The sequence below is a fragment of the Macaca fascicularis genome, chromosome 5 (assembly GCF_037993035.2).
Source record: "Macaca fascicularis isolate 582-1 chromosome 5, T2T-MFA8v1.1".
NCBI classification, from domain to species: Eukaryota; Metazoa; Chordata; class Mammalia; order Primates; family Cercopithecidae; genus Macaca; species Macaca fascicularis.
Window position 1 is genome coordinate 8,896,843 of NC_088379.1, and position 15,256 is coordinate 8,912,098.

General features: G+C 47.5%; 1 protein-coding gene across 1 annotated transcript in view; it reads left to right on the forward strand.

Moving 5' to 3' along the window:
* Positions 1–6,669: 6,669 nt before the first annotated feature.
* Positions 6,670–15,256, forward strand: part of OTOP1 (otopetrin 1) — a 37,463-nt gene continuing 28,876 nt past the window's right edge. Inside the window, exon 1 of the mRNA XM_005554476.5 lies at positions 6,670–7,096. Coding sequence (XP_005554533.2) covers positions 6,694–7,096 — 403 coding nt within the window. The 5' untranslated portion in view covers positions 6,670–6,693. The remainder of the gene's footprint in view (positions 7,097–15,256) is intronic.

Genomic DNA, 15,256 nt, shown 5'->3' on the forward strand with positions numbered 1-15,256 from the left:
GATCAAAATCCTGAAGCATTTGTTCAAAAAATTGCAACAGGATATGAAACATGGATTTCCTAGTACTATTCCTGAAGACAAAGCACAATCAAAGCAATGGCTACCAAGAAGTGGAAGTGGGTCAGTCAAAGCAAAAGCAGACGAGTCAGGAGCACAGGTCATGGCAACAGTATTTTGGGGCTCAAGACACTTTGCTTGTTGACTTTCAGGAGGACCAAAGAATGGTAACATCTGCTTATTATGAGAGAGTTTTGAGAAAGCCACAACTTTAGCAGAAAATTCTTGGGAAAGCTTCAGCAGAGTCCTCCTCCACCACGACAATGCTTCTGCTTATTCCTGTCATCAAGGGCAATTTTGGGAGAATTTTGGTGGGAAATCATTACAGTCCCGATTTGGCTCCTCCTAACTTCTTTTCGTTTCCTAATCTTAAAAATTCTGTAAAGGGTACCCTTTTATCTTCAGTTAATGTGTAAAAGACTGCATTGATATGGTTAAATTCTCAGGACCTCCAGTTCCTTAGGGATGGGCTACATGGCTGTATCACGACTTACAGAAGTGTCTTGAACTTGATGGAGCTTATGTTGAGAAATAAAGTTTATATTATTATTTTTAATTCATTTTTTCCAAATTTTGAAGTCCGAGGGTACATGTGGAATGGCTAGATTGAGTTCATTAATATATGCATTACTTTGCATACTTATTTTTCGTGGTGAGATTTCTTAAAATCTACTCTCGTCACAATTTTTAAAATGATATAAATTGTTATTAACTGTAGTTACTATGTGTACAATAGGTCTCTTGAACTTACTCTTCTTAACTGAAATTTGGTACCCTTTGACAAACATCTCCCAACCCCCTAATTCCCCCTGCTGCCCAGCCCCTGGTAGCCACTATTCTACTCTCTACCTATATGACCTCAGCTTTTTTAGATTCTACATATAAATGAGATCATGTGGCATTTGTCTTTCTGTGCTTGGCTTATGTCACTTAACATAGTATCTTCCAAGTTCATATCCATATTGTTGCAAATGTCAGGATTTCCTTTTTTTTTTTTTCCTTTTTTTGAGAGAGGGTCTGGCTCTGTCACCGAGGCTGGAGTGCAGTGGCACAATCTCAGCTCACTGAAACCTGGACCTCCCAGGCTCTAATGATCCTCCTACCTCAGCGTCCCAAGTAGCTGGGACTACAGGTGCGCACCACTGGGTCTGGCTAATATTATTATTATTATTATTATTTTGACACAGTTTCACGCTTGTTGCCCAGGCTGGAGTGCAGTGGCGCGATCTTGGCTCACCCGCAGCTTCTGCCTCCCGAGTTCAAGTGATTCTCCTGCCTCAGCCTCCTGAGTAGTTGGGATTATAGGCATTTTTACTAGAGATAGGGTTTCTCCATGTTGGTCAGGCAGGTCTCGAACTCCCGACCTCAGGTGATCCACCTGCCTCGGCCTCCCAAAGTGCTGGATGTACAGGCGTGAGCCACCGTGCTCAGGCTTTTTTATTTTTTTCTTTTTTTTTTTCTTTGTAGAGTTGAGGTTTTGCCATGTTGCCTAGCTGGTCTTGAACTCCTTGGCCCAAGCGGTCCACCCACCATGGCCTCCCAAAGTATTGGGATTACAAGTGTGAGCCATTGTGCCTGGCCATTTCCTTCCTTTTAAGGCTGAATGAATAGTATTCTGTTGTGTATGTATACAATGTGTATACATACACACATTTTCTTTGTCCATCCATTGATGGATGCATAGGTTAATTGCATATCTTGACTATGATTTGTGTGTTATGGCTTGAATTTTCTCTCACTGGAAGATCTGTTGAAATCCTAATCCTCTGATTGTGGCCCTATTTGGAAATGGAATCTTTGTAAATTAAGTTGTAAATTACAATGAAGTCATACTGGAGTAGGGTGGGCCCTTAACCCATTATGACTGGTGTCTTTATAAGAAGAGGAAAAGAGACACAGATACAGAGGAAAGATGGTTAAATGACAAAGAGGCAAAGATTGGAGTGATACAGCTACCAGGGAAGGAATGCTAAGGGTTGCCAGCAACCAGCAGAAACTGGAAGAGGCCAGCGCTGCTGGAGCCTTCAGAGGGAACTTGGCTCTTCTGACATCTAGATTTTGAACTTCTGGCCTCCCAAACTGTGAGAGAATAAATTTTCATTGTTTTAAAGCCACCCAGTTAGTGGCACTTTGTTACACCCATCCTAAGAAATGAATACACTTGGCTGTGCTTGGTGGCTCACGCCTGTAATCCCAGGACTTTGGGAGGCCGAGGTGGGTGGATCACGAGATCAGGAGTTCGAGACCAGCCTGGCCAGCATGGTGAAACCCCCATCTCTACTAAAAATACAAAAAATTAGCCAGGCGTGGTGGTGTGCACCTGTAATCCCAGCTACTTGGGAGACTGAGGCAGGAGAATCACTTGAACCCAGGAGGCAGAGGTTGCAGTGAGCCACGATCACGCCACTGCACTCCAGCCTAGGCGATAGAGTGAGATTCTGTTTCGAAAAAAAAAAAAGAAAGAAAAGAAACGGATACACTAACTCTTTTGTTCTTAAAAATACTGGAATTACATAGCTACCACCAAAGGTGACTGGGGGCAAAATGTTCTAATTGCCCCTTGAGACCTTCTATTATCTCTGGTAGCTGAGTGTGCCAGGGGGCATCTGGCCTTGTGAAATCCCATCATCTTCACTGGAAGAAGGGAGCTCATGCGATCTTTAAAAAGTCAGGAAACAACAGGTGCTGGAGAGGATGTGGAGAAATAGGAATGCTTTTACACTGTTGGTGGGACTGTAAACTAGTTCAACCATTGTGGAAGACTGTAGCGATTCCTCAAGGATCTAGAACTAGAAATACCATTTGACCCAGCGATCTCAATCCTGGATATATACCCAAAGGATTATAAATCATGCTACTATAAAGACACCTGCACATGTATGATTACTGCAGCACTATTCACAATAGCAAAGACTTAGAACCAACCCAAATGTCCATCAATGATAGACTGGATTAAGAAAATGTGGCACATATACACCACGGAATACTATGCAGCCATAAAAAAGGATGAGTTCATGTCCTTTGTAGGGCCATGAATGAAGCTGGAAACCATCATTCTGAGCAAACTATCACAAGGACAGAAAACCAAACACCGCATGTTCTCACTCATAGGTGGGAATTGAACAATGAGAACAACTTGGACACAGGGTGGGGAATATCATGCACTGGGGTCTCTTGTGGGGTAGGGGGACAGGGGAGGGATGGCATTAAGAGAAATACCTAATGTAGATGATGAGTTACTGGGTGCAGCACACCAACATGGCACATGTATACATACGTAACAAACCTGCACGTTGTGCACATGTACCCTAGAACTTAAAGTATTTAAAAAAATTAAAAAAAGAAGGGAGCCTATGTCTGAGGGTAGCATGTCTGCCTGTCCATCTGCGTGGTACTGAATCATCATTGGGAGGCAGCTGCCTGGTCAGAACGTTTCAAGCTTTTACACTGATTGAGCCATGCCACACAGTTCTCAGGACACAGTGTGAGCAGGGGTAAGATGTGCCAAATGTGGTGAAAACAGAAGGCCTGGGTGCCACCAGCATCATTTCTGACCCCTTGTATCTGCCCACCACAGAGCAGGGGTCAGTCATAAGAAATTGGGGGCCCCGTGTGGCTCAGATTTTTGAAAAAAAAATCTCACCGGTGGAAGGCAGAACACAGTGTGGGTAAATCTCTGATTTATTTATTTATTTATTTATTTATTTATTTATTTATTTATTTATTGAGATGGAGTCTCACTCTGTCATCCAGGCTGTAGTCCAGTGGCACAATCTTGGCTCACTGCAACCTCTTCCTCCTGGGTTCAAGCGATTCTCCTGCCTCAGCCTCCCAAGTAGCTGGGATTACAGGCACGCACCACCACACTGGCTAATTTTTGTATTTTTAGTAGAGACGGGGTTTCACCATGTTGGCCAGGCTAGTCTCGAACTCCTGACCTCAAGTGATCTGTCTCGACCTCCCAAAGTGCTAGGATTACAGGGTCTCAGTTAGTTTTAACATTGTCTTGAGATTACAATAAAGGGGGCTGACTTTAGCCTCCAGAAACTTTCATTTCATTGCTTCTTAAAAAAAAAAATGCAGGCCGGGCACCGTGGCTCACGCCTGTAAACCCAGAACTTTGGGAGGCCAAGGCAGGTGGATCACAAGGTCAGGAGTTGAGACCAGCCTAGCCAGCATGGTGTACTAAAAATACATAAATTAGCCGGGCATGGTGGCAGATGCCTGTAATCCCAGCTGCTCAGGAGGCTGAGGCAGGAGAATCGCTTGAACTTGGAAGGCAGAGGTTGCAGTGAGCCAAGATTGTGCCACTGCACTCCAGCCTGGGTGACACAGTGAGATTCCATCTCAAAAAAAAAAAATAAAAAAATAAAAAATAAATAAAAATAAAAATGCAGATAGCCCAGAGACAGGCATTCCACCTGATTTTTCAGATGGTGACTGAGTGCTATTTATCTTTGTACGCAGCGGGTTAAGGTACTGCTAGCTACTGGAACATTTCAGACTTGTGGTGGCTTAGCACAATGGAAGTTTATTTCTCACTTGTGTAAGGTCCAGCTTCGGGAGAGGAAGCTGCCTCACCGGTCACTGGGGAGACAGGCAGACTGCCTCTTCCACCTTCAGCTCAGGGCCCCAGGTTGCTCTAGCTGTTGGTGTCGGCATCCATTGCTAGGAAGAGGAGGGGAGAATGTGGAGGGTTCCTAGTAGGTTTGCTGGATCCTCTTCCTGGACTGCCTTTCCAGACCCTGCTCCCTTCCGCCTGGCCATCCACTCCTAAGCCTAAAGAATGTACAGGAGGCCTGATGCAGTAGCTTGAGCCTGTAATCCCAAAGCTTTGGGAGGCTGAGGTGGGAGGATGGCTTGAGCCCAGGAGTTTGAGATCAACCTGCACAACATAGCGGGACCGCTGTCTCTACAAAAAACAACAAACAAACAAACAAACACAAAAAAAGAGCCAGGCGTGGTAGCACACACCTGTAGTCTTAGTTATTGGGAAGGTTGAGGTGGGAGGAGCACTTGAGCCCCAGAGTTCCAGGCTGTAGTAAGCTATAATCACACCACTTCATTCCAGCCTGGGAGACATAGGGAGACCCTGTCTCTATTAAAAATAAAATAAATAAAGAAAGAAGACTGTGCAGGTGTTGCCTCCTTCCTGAACCTCTCAGCCTTCCTGCAGACCTGGGTTCCTCCCAGGCCTCTCTTCTAGCCCTGCTTAAGGGTGCTGTGCTACTTACTGTGTCTCCACCCCCAGTCTCCTAGAAGTTGAGGGCTAATTCTCACAGGTCATGCTCCCCAGCTTCCCAGTGAGGGCTCATTAGCTGTTTGTCTATTGCTGTTTCTCTGCCTGAACATCAGCTCCACCTGAGCAGAGCCTTTCATAGCTGAAACCCCAGCGCCTAGAACAGAGACCAGCAGTCAGCCACGCCCGACCCGTAGGATGCTCTTCTGCAGAAACTTCCCAGACCTCCACTTAGCGGCACCCCAGCGGGGAGCCCTGGCGGACGCAGTCCCCTTCCGGGAGCAGGCGGGTGCCAGGCGGGCACCGGGGCTTTGGAAGGGGCTGGTGGAGAGGCTTGGACGCGGGTAGCCCCAGGGCAGACCCCAGGGCGTCCCCCATTCCAGCTCCTCTTGGTCCAGAATGGCTGCCGCTCCTTTGGGAGAGGGTACGGGATGGTCTCTTCTTAGAAAGTGGCTCAGGTCTTATTCCGCTTGGGGGCATCTCGCAGCCAACACACAGGCACACCAGACGGACAAACAGAAAAACCCACAGAAGGCGGCCCCTCCCCCAATTCAGAGACCTAGTGACGGGCGTTCCTCCACCCCTAACCAGACACACCCACGCTAGAGTGACCCGCACAGAGAAGACAATACAGAAATACGCAGGGACGAGGACAGACCGAAGGACGTTCGGACACGGACTCAGGCAGGATCACCTGGACCTCTGGGTTCCCCAACGGAGACCCTCGGGGAAGGCCCAGAGCATCGCACGCCCCTGTGGAGCCCCGGGCACCCCACTTGGCAACAGCCACCCCCACCCCCGCGCACACCCCCCCGGGCTGGCACCAGGAGACCCCCTCTCCCCAGCCCCACAACCCCGCGACCCCGGGAGGCACCTCTTGTCACCCAGCGTTTCCGGGGCGCCCGGACAGGGGCAAGGTGGGCGGGGGTCGGCGCAGGGGTGAGGGCTGCAGACCGCGGGCAGGGGCCGGGCGCGCGGGGGGAGGTGCGGGAGGACGCGCAAGCGTCGCGGCAGCGCTGGCCTGTGTCCCAGGAATCAGGAGCGGGGAGCTGTCCGCGTGGGTCCCGGAGCGGGCAGGGGGTTGCTCGGGGCGTTGCCCAGTGAGAGGCAGTGGGCAGGGGAGCTCGTAGAATCCTGGGTCAGCGGGGTGGGGCGCTGGGTAAGTGGACAGGGTGGTACCTTGACGGAGGACGAAGGGGCAGAAGAGGCGAGGGAGAGCGTCGGGAGGTGACAGGAGAGGGGGCAGGTTGGCAGAGGCGTGGGGTAGGAACAGGAGGGGAGGTGAAAAGGGGGGTGCTGGTTGGCAGAGGCGTCGGGGCAAGGACAGGAGCCAGGAACGCAGGCGGAGCCCGACGGCAGCCACCCCCAGGACCAGACTTGGCGCGGGTGTCTCCAAGATGCTCGAGGGCCTGGGGTCGCCCGCCTCGCCACGGGCAGCTGCGAGCACCTCGGTCGTGGGGTCGTCGGGGCCCGCGGCCTGCCCGCCTCCCTCCCCCTCGGCCCCGAGGTGCCCGGAGTCCCCGGTCCCCCGGCGGGGCGGTATGCGCGCCAGCGTCCCACAGAAGCTGGCCGAGACGCTGAGCAGCCAGTATGGGCTGATCGTGTTCGTGGCGGGGCTGCTGCTGCTGCTGGCCTGGGCGGTGCACGCCGCGGGCGTGGGCAAGAGCGACCTGCTGTGCTTCCTGACGGCGCTCATGCTGCTGCAGCTGCTGTGGATGCTGTGGTACGTGGGCCGCAGCTCCGCGCACCGCCGCCTCTTCCGCCTCAAGGACACGCACGCCGGCGCCGGCTGGCTGCGCGGTGAGTCCAGGCACCGGGCGAGCGGGTCTCAGCCTCCTCGCCCGCTGGCTGCATCCTGAGGCGGCTCTGCGCATTTCCCACCGCTGCCGTCTTCCCTTCAGCCTTTTCTGCCTTGGTCTCTGTGCATCTTTCCTTGCTTTCCCTTCTGCCCTTCTTTCCTCTCTCTCTCCCAGACGCTTCCATCATTACAGCTACAGTTACAGAAATCTCCCCAGTCCTTCCCTGGCTTAAAGCCATGCAGTGGCCCTACTGACCCCATGATGGAGGCCACACTCCCTCTCCTGGCACTCAGGGCCTTCTAGCATCCGACCCCCGAGGGCCCGTTTCCTTTGATCCCCTCCTTTGTTCTCATCCTGTCCTGGGGTCATTCTCGCTGACTTTCTTCTTCCTTCGCATGATCTCTGCCTCTGCACACTTGGCACCTTCGGTTCCCTCCTCCAGGAATGTCTTTTACACTCTCCCGCCTGCCTCCCTGCTTTCCGAGACAGGGTTCAGGCCTCACCCCATTCTTCCCGCGAAGCTTCTTCGACCCTCTTCTCCTCCCCGCTTTGCAGGTCTGACCACACGCCCCCAGCCCGCACTGGGCCCCAGTGTTCTTGTCGACATGTCTGTATCCTCCACTCCACTGGGGAGCTCTGTGATCCCTGTCTCTCGGTCCTAGAGCCACCTCAGGGCGTGGCACGAAGTGGGTGTTGAGAAAATGAGGGGGGGATGAATGAAGTAATGAATGCGTGGATGCAGAGTTGGGCAGAGAGGGATAGAGGCTCCTGCTGGTATTCACAGGTATTGACTGAAATTGTCAAGATAGGAACTCTCCCTTCCTCAAGGGGCTGCCACTTATTTATTTTATTTTATTTTATTTTATTTTTTGAGACAATGTTGCTCTATTTCCCAGGCTGGAGTGCAGTGGCACAATCACAGCTCACTACAGCCTCTTCTTCCTGGGCTCAAACAATCCTCCCACTTCAGCCTCCTGAATAGCTGGAACTGTAGGCACACATGGCCTTGCCCGGCTAAGTTTTGTTTTATTTTGTATAGATAGGGACTCGTTGTGTTGTCTTCTGGTCTCAAACTCCTGACCTCAAGGGATCCTCCTGCCTTGGCCTCCCAAAATGCTGGGATTACAGGCATGAGCCACTGTGCCTGGCTGGTGCTGACAGTCTTGAATGGGAGACAGAATGGTGCAGGTGAAAGGGAGGAGGTCATGGGGAGCATGCTTGTGAAGAAAGCCTCTGTCTGAGTAACCTTCCTGGGAGAGGCTGAGTGCATTTCACACCATGTGGTCCAGACACATCACACATGGCCACTTGGATTCTCATATTAGACCTGAATTTAAATCTCCATTAGAGTGGGGCTTCCGTGTTCCTTGCATGCATGAGCTTGGGCAAGTTACTTGATTGCCTCCCTTACCCTGAATCCTGGTTTCAGCATCTGTAGAACAGGGACCCCGCACTGGATAGGATCCAGTGACTGACGAGGTGGCTGCCCAGCACACAGTAGGCCTCCTTTCCACATTTCTTTCAAAGGTCCTGGCCAGATGCCACCTTCTTTCCAAATGCCTGGCAGGAATTACTCCTCACTTCCATGGGCCACCATGACCTTCCTTCTGTAAAGGTCTTTTGGTCTTTGTCCATTTCTGCCTTGTATTATGACTATTGGATATGAACCTTATCATCCAGATGAGATTTTAGGCTTCTTAGGCTCAGGGACTGGATCTAGTAACTTGCTTTTGGGAAAATTTGATACCATTGCAGGCTGGCCCAAATTCCTGTTCTGAAAATGGTTGTTTTAGGGAAGTTCATGGTTTTGTGACTCTGTGAATGACAGTGAATCTGGTACTATTTAAAACAAGGCACAAAGTGTTGTTTTAGGGTATTGACTTACACAGGCTAAAAAGGATTATACACATGAGCCTTTACCTGTGCTTTCCTGCAGTCAAAGCCCCCTTTTCTGTTCCTCACTTCTTTTTCTCCTCCATCCTTTTTTCTCCCTTCTTCCTTCCCTCCTTCTCCTTTCCTTTCTTCCTCCTCCCTCCCTCCCTATTTCTTCCCCTTCCTTCCTCTCTCACTTTCCTTCTTTTTTTCTTTTCTTTTCTTTTCTTTTCTTCTTCTTCTTTTTAAGATGGAGTCTTGCCCTGTCTCCCAGGCTAGAGTGCAATGGTACAATCTTGGCTCACTGCAACATCCATCTCCTGGGTTCAAACGATTCTCCTGCCTCAGCCTCCCGAATAGCTGGGATTATAGGCACCTGCCACCATGCCCAGCTATTTTTTGTATTTTTAGAAGAGATGGGGTTTCATCATGTTGGCCAAGCTGGTCTCGAACTCCTGACCTCATGATCTGCCTGCCTCAGCCTCTCAAGGTTCTGGGATTACAGGTGTGAGCCACCATGCCCGGCCTCCCTTTCCTTCTTTTTTTCCTCATTTTCTTTCTCTCTTCTCCTCCTTCATCCTTTCTTCCTCTCTTCCTTCCTCTATCCTCTCCACCATCCCTCTTCCCTCTCTCTCTCTTTTCTTTCTCTTCCTTCTTCTCTTCCTCTCTCCCCTGCTGTTTTTTTGTTTGTTTGTTTGTTGTTTTTTGTTTTTGTTTTGTTTTTTTTTTTTGATGGAATCTCACTCTGTTGCCCAGGCTGGAGTGCAGTGGCTCGATCATGGCTCACTGCAACCTCCACCTCCAGGGTTCAAGTGATTCTCCTGCCTCAGCCTCCTGAGTAACTGGGACTACAGGTGCACACACCACCGCACTCAGCTAATTTTTGTTATTTTTTAGTAGAGACAGTGTTACACCATGTTGGCCAGGTTGGTCTCGAACTCCTGAGCTCAGGTTATCCACCTGCCTTAGTCTCCCAAAGTGCTGGGATTACAGACGTGAGCCACCACACCTGGCCTGGTACATTTAGAATGTTCTCCTTCTCCTTCTCCTTCTCCTTCTTCTTCTTGTCAGTCTGTGCTTATCCAAGGAATGCTTTTCTTTATATTGAAGTGCAGTTAACTTCCCAGAACCATCATCCTCTTCCCTGGAGCTTCTATCATAATTCATTTATGCATCATCCATCCATCCATCCATCCATGTTTTCTTGTTCTTTCTCTTTCTCTGCCTCCGTCCAGGTTGACTCCGAGCATTGGCGCCTGAGTCTATGGGTGAACGGTTGCACCATTTCCCAAGATTGGGAAGCCAAAGGGAAGAGCAGGGTGGGACACAAAACCAATGACATGTTACATTTCTCTTCTGGACATGCTACGTTTGAGGTGTCTTTGGGACACTAAGTAGAGAGGGAATAAATGGGCGAGGTAGAGAGAGCACGTGATAGGTGTTCAGTAGATGGTGGCTATTTAGACATTCAGGGAGTTTCCTCATAATAATGTAATTCAAGTGAGGTGTGTGTATCACGGAAATGGTGTTGGCTCTGGAAGGCTTAACTTGAGGTCTCAGCTCTATCACCTTCACCTTTCTGAGTCCCGCTTTCCTCATCAGTAAGATAAGAATCCCAGCCTTTCTGGGAGGAGCTGAGGGATGTTGAGAGAAGCAGTTTGCAAAGACCTGGCCATTCCTGTGGGTTCATCAAAGAAGCAAGAAGCTAATTATTAGTGTCGGGAGGCCCTGGTGCCAAAAGGAAGCACTCCAACAGGGACTAGGGTTTCCTCTGGAATTCTAGCTGGAAAGACAGGTTTGACCCAGGAACTCAGCTCTGCCCTGGTGCTGGTGACAATCTTAGATCAATTGGCAGAGGGCAAATCCCTCAGGAAAAAGAGGAGTGATCCCCAAGATCCATTCTGGGGCCACTATGAGAGTCTTGCTTAACTGCATGCATTTTCTTACATATTTATTTTCTTAGATGAAATTTCTGGTCCAATGGAAAATATAGACATAGTGTCACAATTTCAACACAAACAAGAGAACGTTGCTGCCAAAAAATCAGATGCAAGCTTGGCTTTCATTCAGACTGTGCGTGGAGGGTATCATCCTCCTTGAGCATTTACAGGCCCCTGGAAAGAGTGGTGGCAGGAGGAACCAAAGGAGGGTCAGTCTAGAAGAGAGAAGGATGAGGAGGTCACAGAGTAGATAGTGCTGCTGCCTTGCACCTGTCAGCTCCAGGCCATCCTCTGTCTTTCAGCAAATAAGAGTCATTTCCTGGGGGAAGCCTCTCCAGATAGTTTCAGACCAGGGGCAGCTCCCAGGTTGTATGGTCTCATAGCACTCTTCATTTTCTTTCTAGCACTAATCAAGCAGGAGATTGTATTATTCAGTGACTGCTGGGGTAGCTGGACTGAGCCCCTAAAGACAGAGACCCTGTCTGAATGTGCTTACCATTGTATCCTGAGCTCCTGGCATGGTGCTTAACATGTAGTAAATACCAATTCATATCTACTGAATAATGGAATGAATGAATGAATGAATGAGTGGATGGATGGATGGATGGATGGATGGATGACTAGATGCGTGAATGCATAAGTGAATGATGATAGAAGCTCCAGGGAAGAGGATGATGGTTCTGGGAAGTGAACTGCACTTCAATATAAAGGAAAGCATTCTAAAGTAAGCACCAGGCCAGGCGTGATGGCTCACGCCTGTAATCCCAGCACTTTGGGATGCTGAAGTGGGCAGATCACCTGAGGTCAGGAGTTTGAGACCAGCCTGGCCAACATGGTGAAACCCTGTCTCTACTAAAAATATAAAAATTAGCTGGGCGTGGTGGGGTGCCTGTAATCCCAACTACTCAGGAGGCTGAGGCAGGAGAATTGCTTGAACCCAGGAGGCAGAGTTTGCAGTGAGCTGAGATTATGCCACTGCACTCCAGTCTGGGGAACAGAGTAAGACTCCATCTCAATAAAATGAAATAAAATAAAATAAAAAATAAATAAAGTAAGTACCAGCTGGTGATGGAAGAGTGCGCTTTGAGAGATGTTGAGCCTCCCAGCCCTGGGTTTGTCCAAGTAGAGGTCAGATGGCTGCCAGTCATGATGCATTGGAAAGCATTCTTGCATGAGATAGAATGTAGACTAACTCTGTGAGACTTTCCACCTCTAAGAGGGGGGTTCAAGATTCTAGCCTCCTAGGAGGGATTTGGGTGCCTACCAAAGAGGAGGGGGGTCCCTTTGCCATCACTAGATGGGTACCCTAGGTAGTCTTTGGATTATTCTCAAGTATTGTAGCTGGTAAACTTTCTAATTGATTCTAATGCATCGACTTTTTCTTGGCAATTGAGTGATGACAATAACATCCTGCTTATAGAACTTTCTAGGTAAGGAACACTGTTCTAGGCGACTTCCATGTAATGACTCACTTAATCTCCTCAGCACCCCTATGAGATAGGTGTTATTACTGTCATTACATCTTAGAGATGGGGACACTGAGGCAAAGGTAAGTTACATAATTGCCCAAGGTCATCAGCTAATAAGTGGTAGGAATTGGGCAGCTGGCCTCTGCCACTCTATGTTCTACTGTCTTTTAGAGCATGATTTTTGTCAATATTCCATGTACATCCAACATTGTATACTCTGTTTTGAGGTATGCAAGATTTTATATACATATAAAAACAAGTTCATTGATTGTATGATTCAATTCTTCTATGTCTTATATTTTGTCTACTTGATCTATCTAGTTCTGAAATTTTCCATTTTTTTTTTTATTACTAGCAGTTAAATATATAAAGCAGGGAGGCTGAGGCAGGACAATCCCTTAAATCTGGAAGGCGGAGGTTGCAGTGGGCAGAGCTTGGACCATTGCACTCCAGCCTGGCCCAGAAGAGCGAAACTCCATCTAAAATATATATATAATATATATGTATAATATATATATTTATTTATATTTATATATATTTATACATATATGTGTATACATAAAGCAAAAACTGTTTTATTTGGGCACACGTGTGGCTGTTATATCTTCCTCATACAGTCTGTCTTTTATCATATGTAGTGACAAAGGAGAAGGGATTCTCTATCCTACTTACTACATTAACTTTAAATTCTGTATGGTCTGATATTAATATTGCCATTCTGACTTTCTTTTTGTTTGCATTATCTGATTCCTCTTTGTCCACTACTTTATTTTAAACCTTTATTACTTTGTTAAAAGTGTGATTTGTGTAAAGATCATGTAACTAGGTTTTGTTTTTAATTCAATCTTCCTATTGTTGCTTACTACCTAGTGGGAGGATTTAGATCATTCTAATTTACAGTAATAATTTATATATTTGACTTTTTTGTTTCCATTTTTCTTTACGATGTTTATGATATATTTTACATTCCGAATTCTTCCTTTTCCTTTTCCACATTTTTGTCTTTTTTGAGCATTTGAAATATTTATTGTGATTTTTTTTATTCCATTAATGGCCATTTTTTTCCTTTCCTTACTCTCATAATCAGATGCATATTACTTCATTCTTTTTTTTTTTTTTTTTTTTTTTTTGAGACAGAGTCTTGCTTTGTCGCCCAGGCTGGAGTGCAGTGGCATGATCTCAGCTCACTGCAACCTCCACCTCCCAGGTTCAAGTGATTCTCCTGCCTCAGCCTCCTGAGTAGCTGGGGCTACAGGTGCCCATCACCACACTGGGATAAGTTTTTGGTTGAGACGGGGTTTCACCATGTTGGCCAGGCTGGTCTTGAACTCCTGACCTCAAGTGTTCCGCCCATCTTGGCCTCCCAAAGCGCTGGGATTATAAGTATGAGCCACCGCGCCCAGCTGCCTATTACTTCATTCTTATTTGAAAACAAAACATTGAACATTTCCCTCAGCGAGCCACACTGTGTGCCAGTCCAAGATGCTTGCTGCTCCCACATCCTCTCTATCTCATGGGATGGGACCTTTAGCGTGCGTTTGCCTCCCTATTCCTTTCCCTTCCTCCCTCTCCCTTTCTGTTTATTTACCATGAAGGCTTTCAAAGGTTTTTCTTTGTTCCGTATCCAGTCCTTCTCCAACTTAGGTTTTGTTGTTGTTGTTTTTGGCGGTTTTTTTTTTTTTTTTTTTTAGACAGAGTCTCTCTCTGTCACCCATGCTGGAGTGCAATGGCACAATCTTGGTTCACTGCAACCTCTGCCTTCTGGGTTCAATTGATTATCCTGCCTCAGCCTCCTGAGTAGCTGGGACTACAGGTGCTTGCCACCACACCCGACTAATTTTTGTATTTTTAGTAAAGACGGGGTTTCAGCATGTTGTACAGGCTGGCCTCGAACTCCTGACCTCAGATGATCCGTCTGCCTCGGCCTCCCAAAGTACTGGGATTACAGGTGTGAACCACTACACTCGGCCGAACTTAGGGGTTTTGTAGAGATGGTTAATAGAATTTCGCCTCAAAATGTCTATTCTGTATGACAAGTCTTTATAGGGCATGTAAATTACACATCTCAGGCAGTTTATCCATTTGAATTTAAGTTCTTTTCTTCTTTTCTCTCCTATTAATCTAATTATCTATCTCTATCTGTCTCTCCATCCTTTATGCCTCCAGCCTTCTACAAAGTTGATTGGTCACTGTAATTCGCTCTCCTTTTCATCTTCCCCTCTTTTGGGGACTCTCTTCCAGTTCCAAGCTGTTTGGTTAAAGTCCTTTGTCAGACGAGTTATGTGCATGACAGTTTTCTCTCACCCTCTGTTCTCTGTTCAACAGTCACCTCCTTTCCTGTCCATGTACCTTCAACCTCAGTCCCCTTTTCTGCTTTACTTTTCTTCATGCACTTAGCACTTTCTGACATTCCTTATATGTCTACTATTTACTGGTTTATTTTTTGCCTTCCCCACTAGATGTGAAACTCCTCAAGGCAGATACTCTGTTTTATTGACCTTTATCTCTTCAGTGCCTGGGACAATGCCTGGCCCATGGTTGCTGCTCAATAAACACTTGTGGAAAAAATAACATTTTGTATATCTTCAAACATCGTTCTGCCTTTTGCCCTGACACGTGGGCGACATCTTAGCTGGGAATAAGGTTTCTGAGGTGCAGTCCTTTCCTTGCGGCAGATTCTTCCATTGTCTTCTGGTTTCCCAGGCTGCACAGAAAAAGTCTGTTGCCAGCTCATCTCTCTGATATTTCGTGCACACCCCAACTTATGCAATATTATACTTGTATATTTTTGTTTCTATAGCAATCTCGTATGTCTGTCTTTGAGCCCTTCGCACAATGTCTCATGCATAGTAGGAGTCCCCAAGATATTTGTTGTATAAA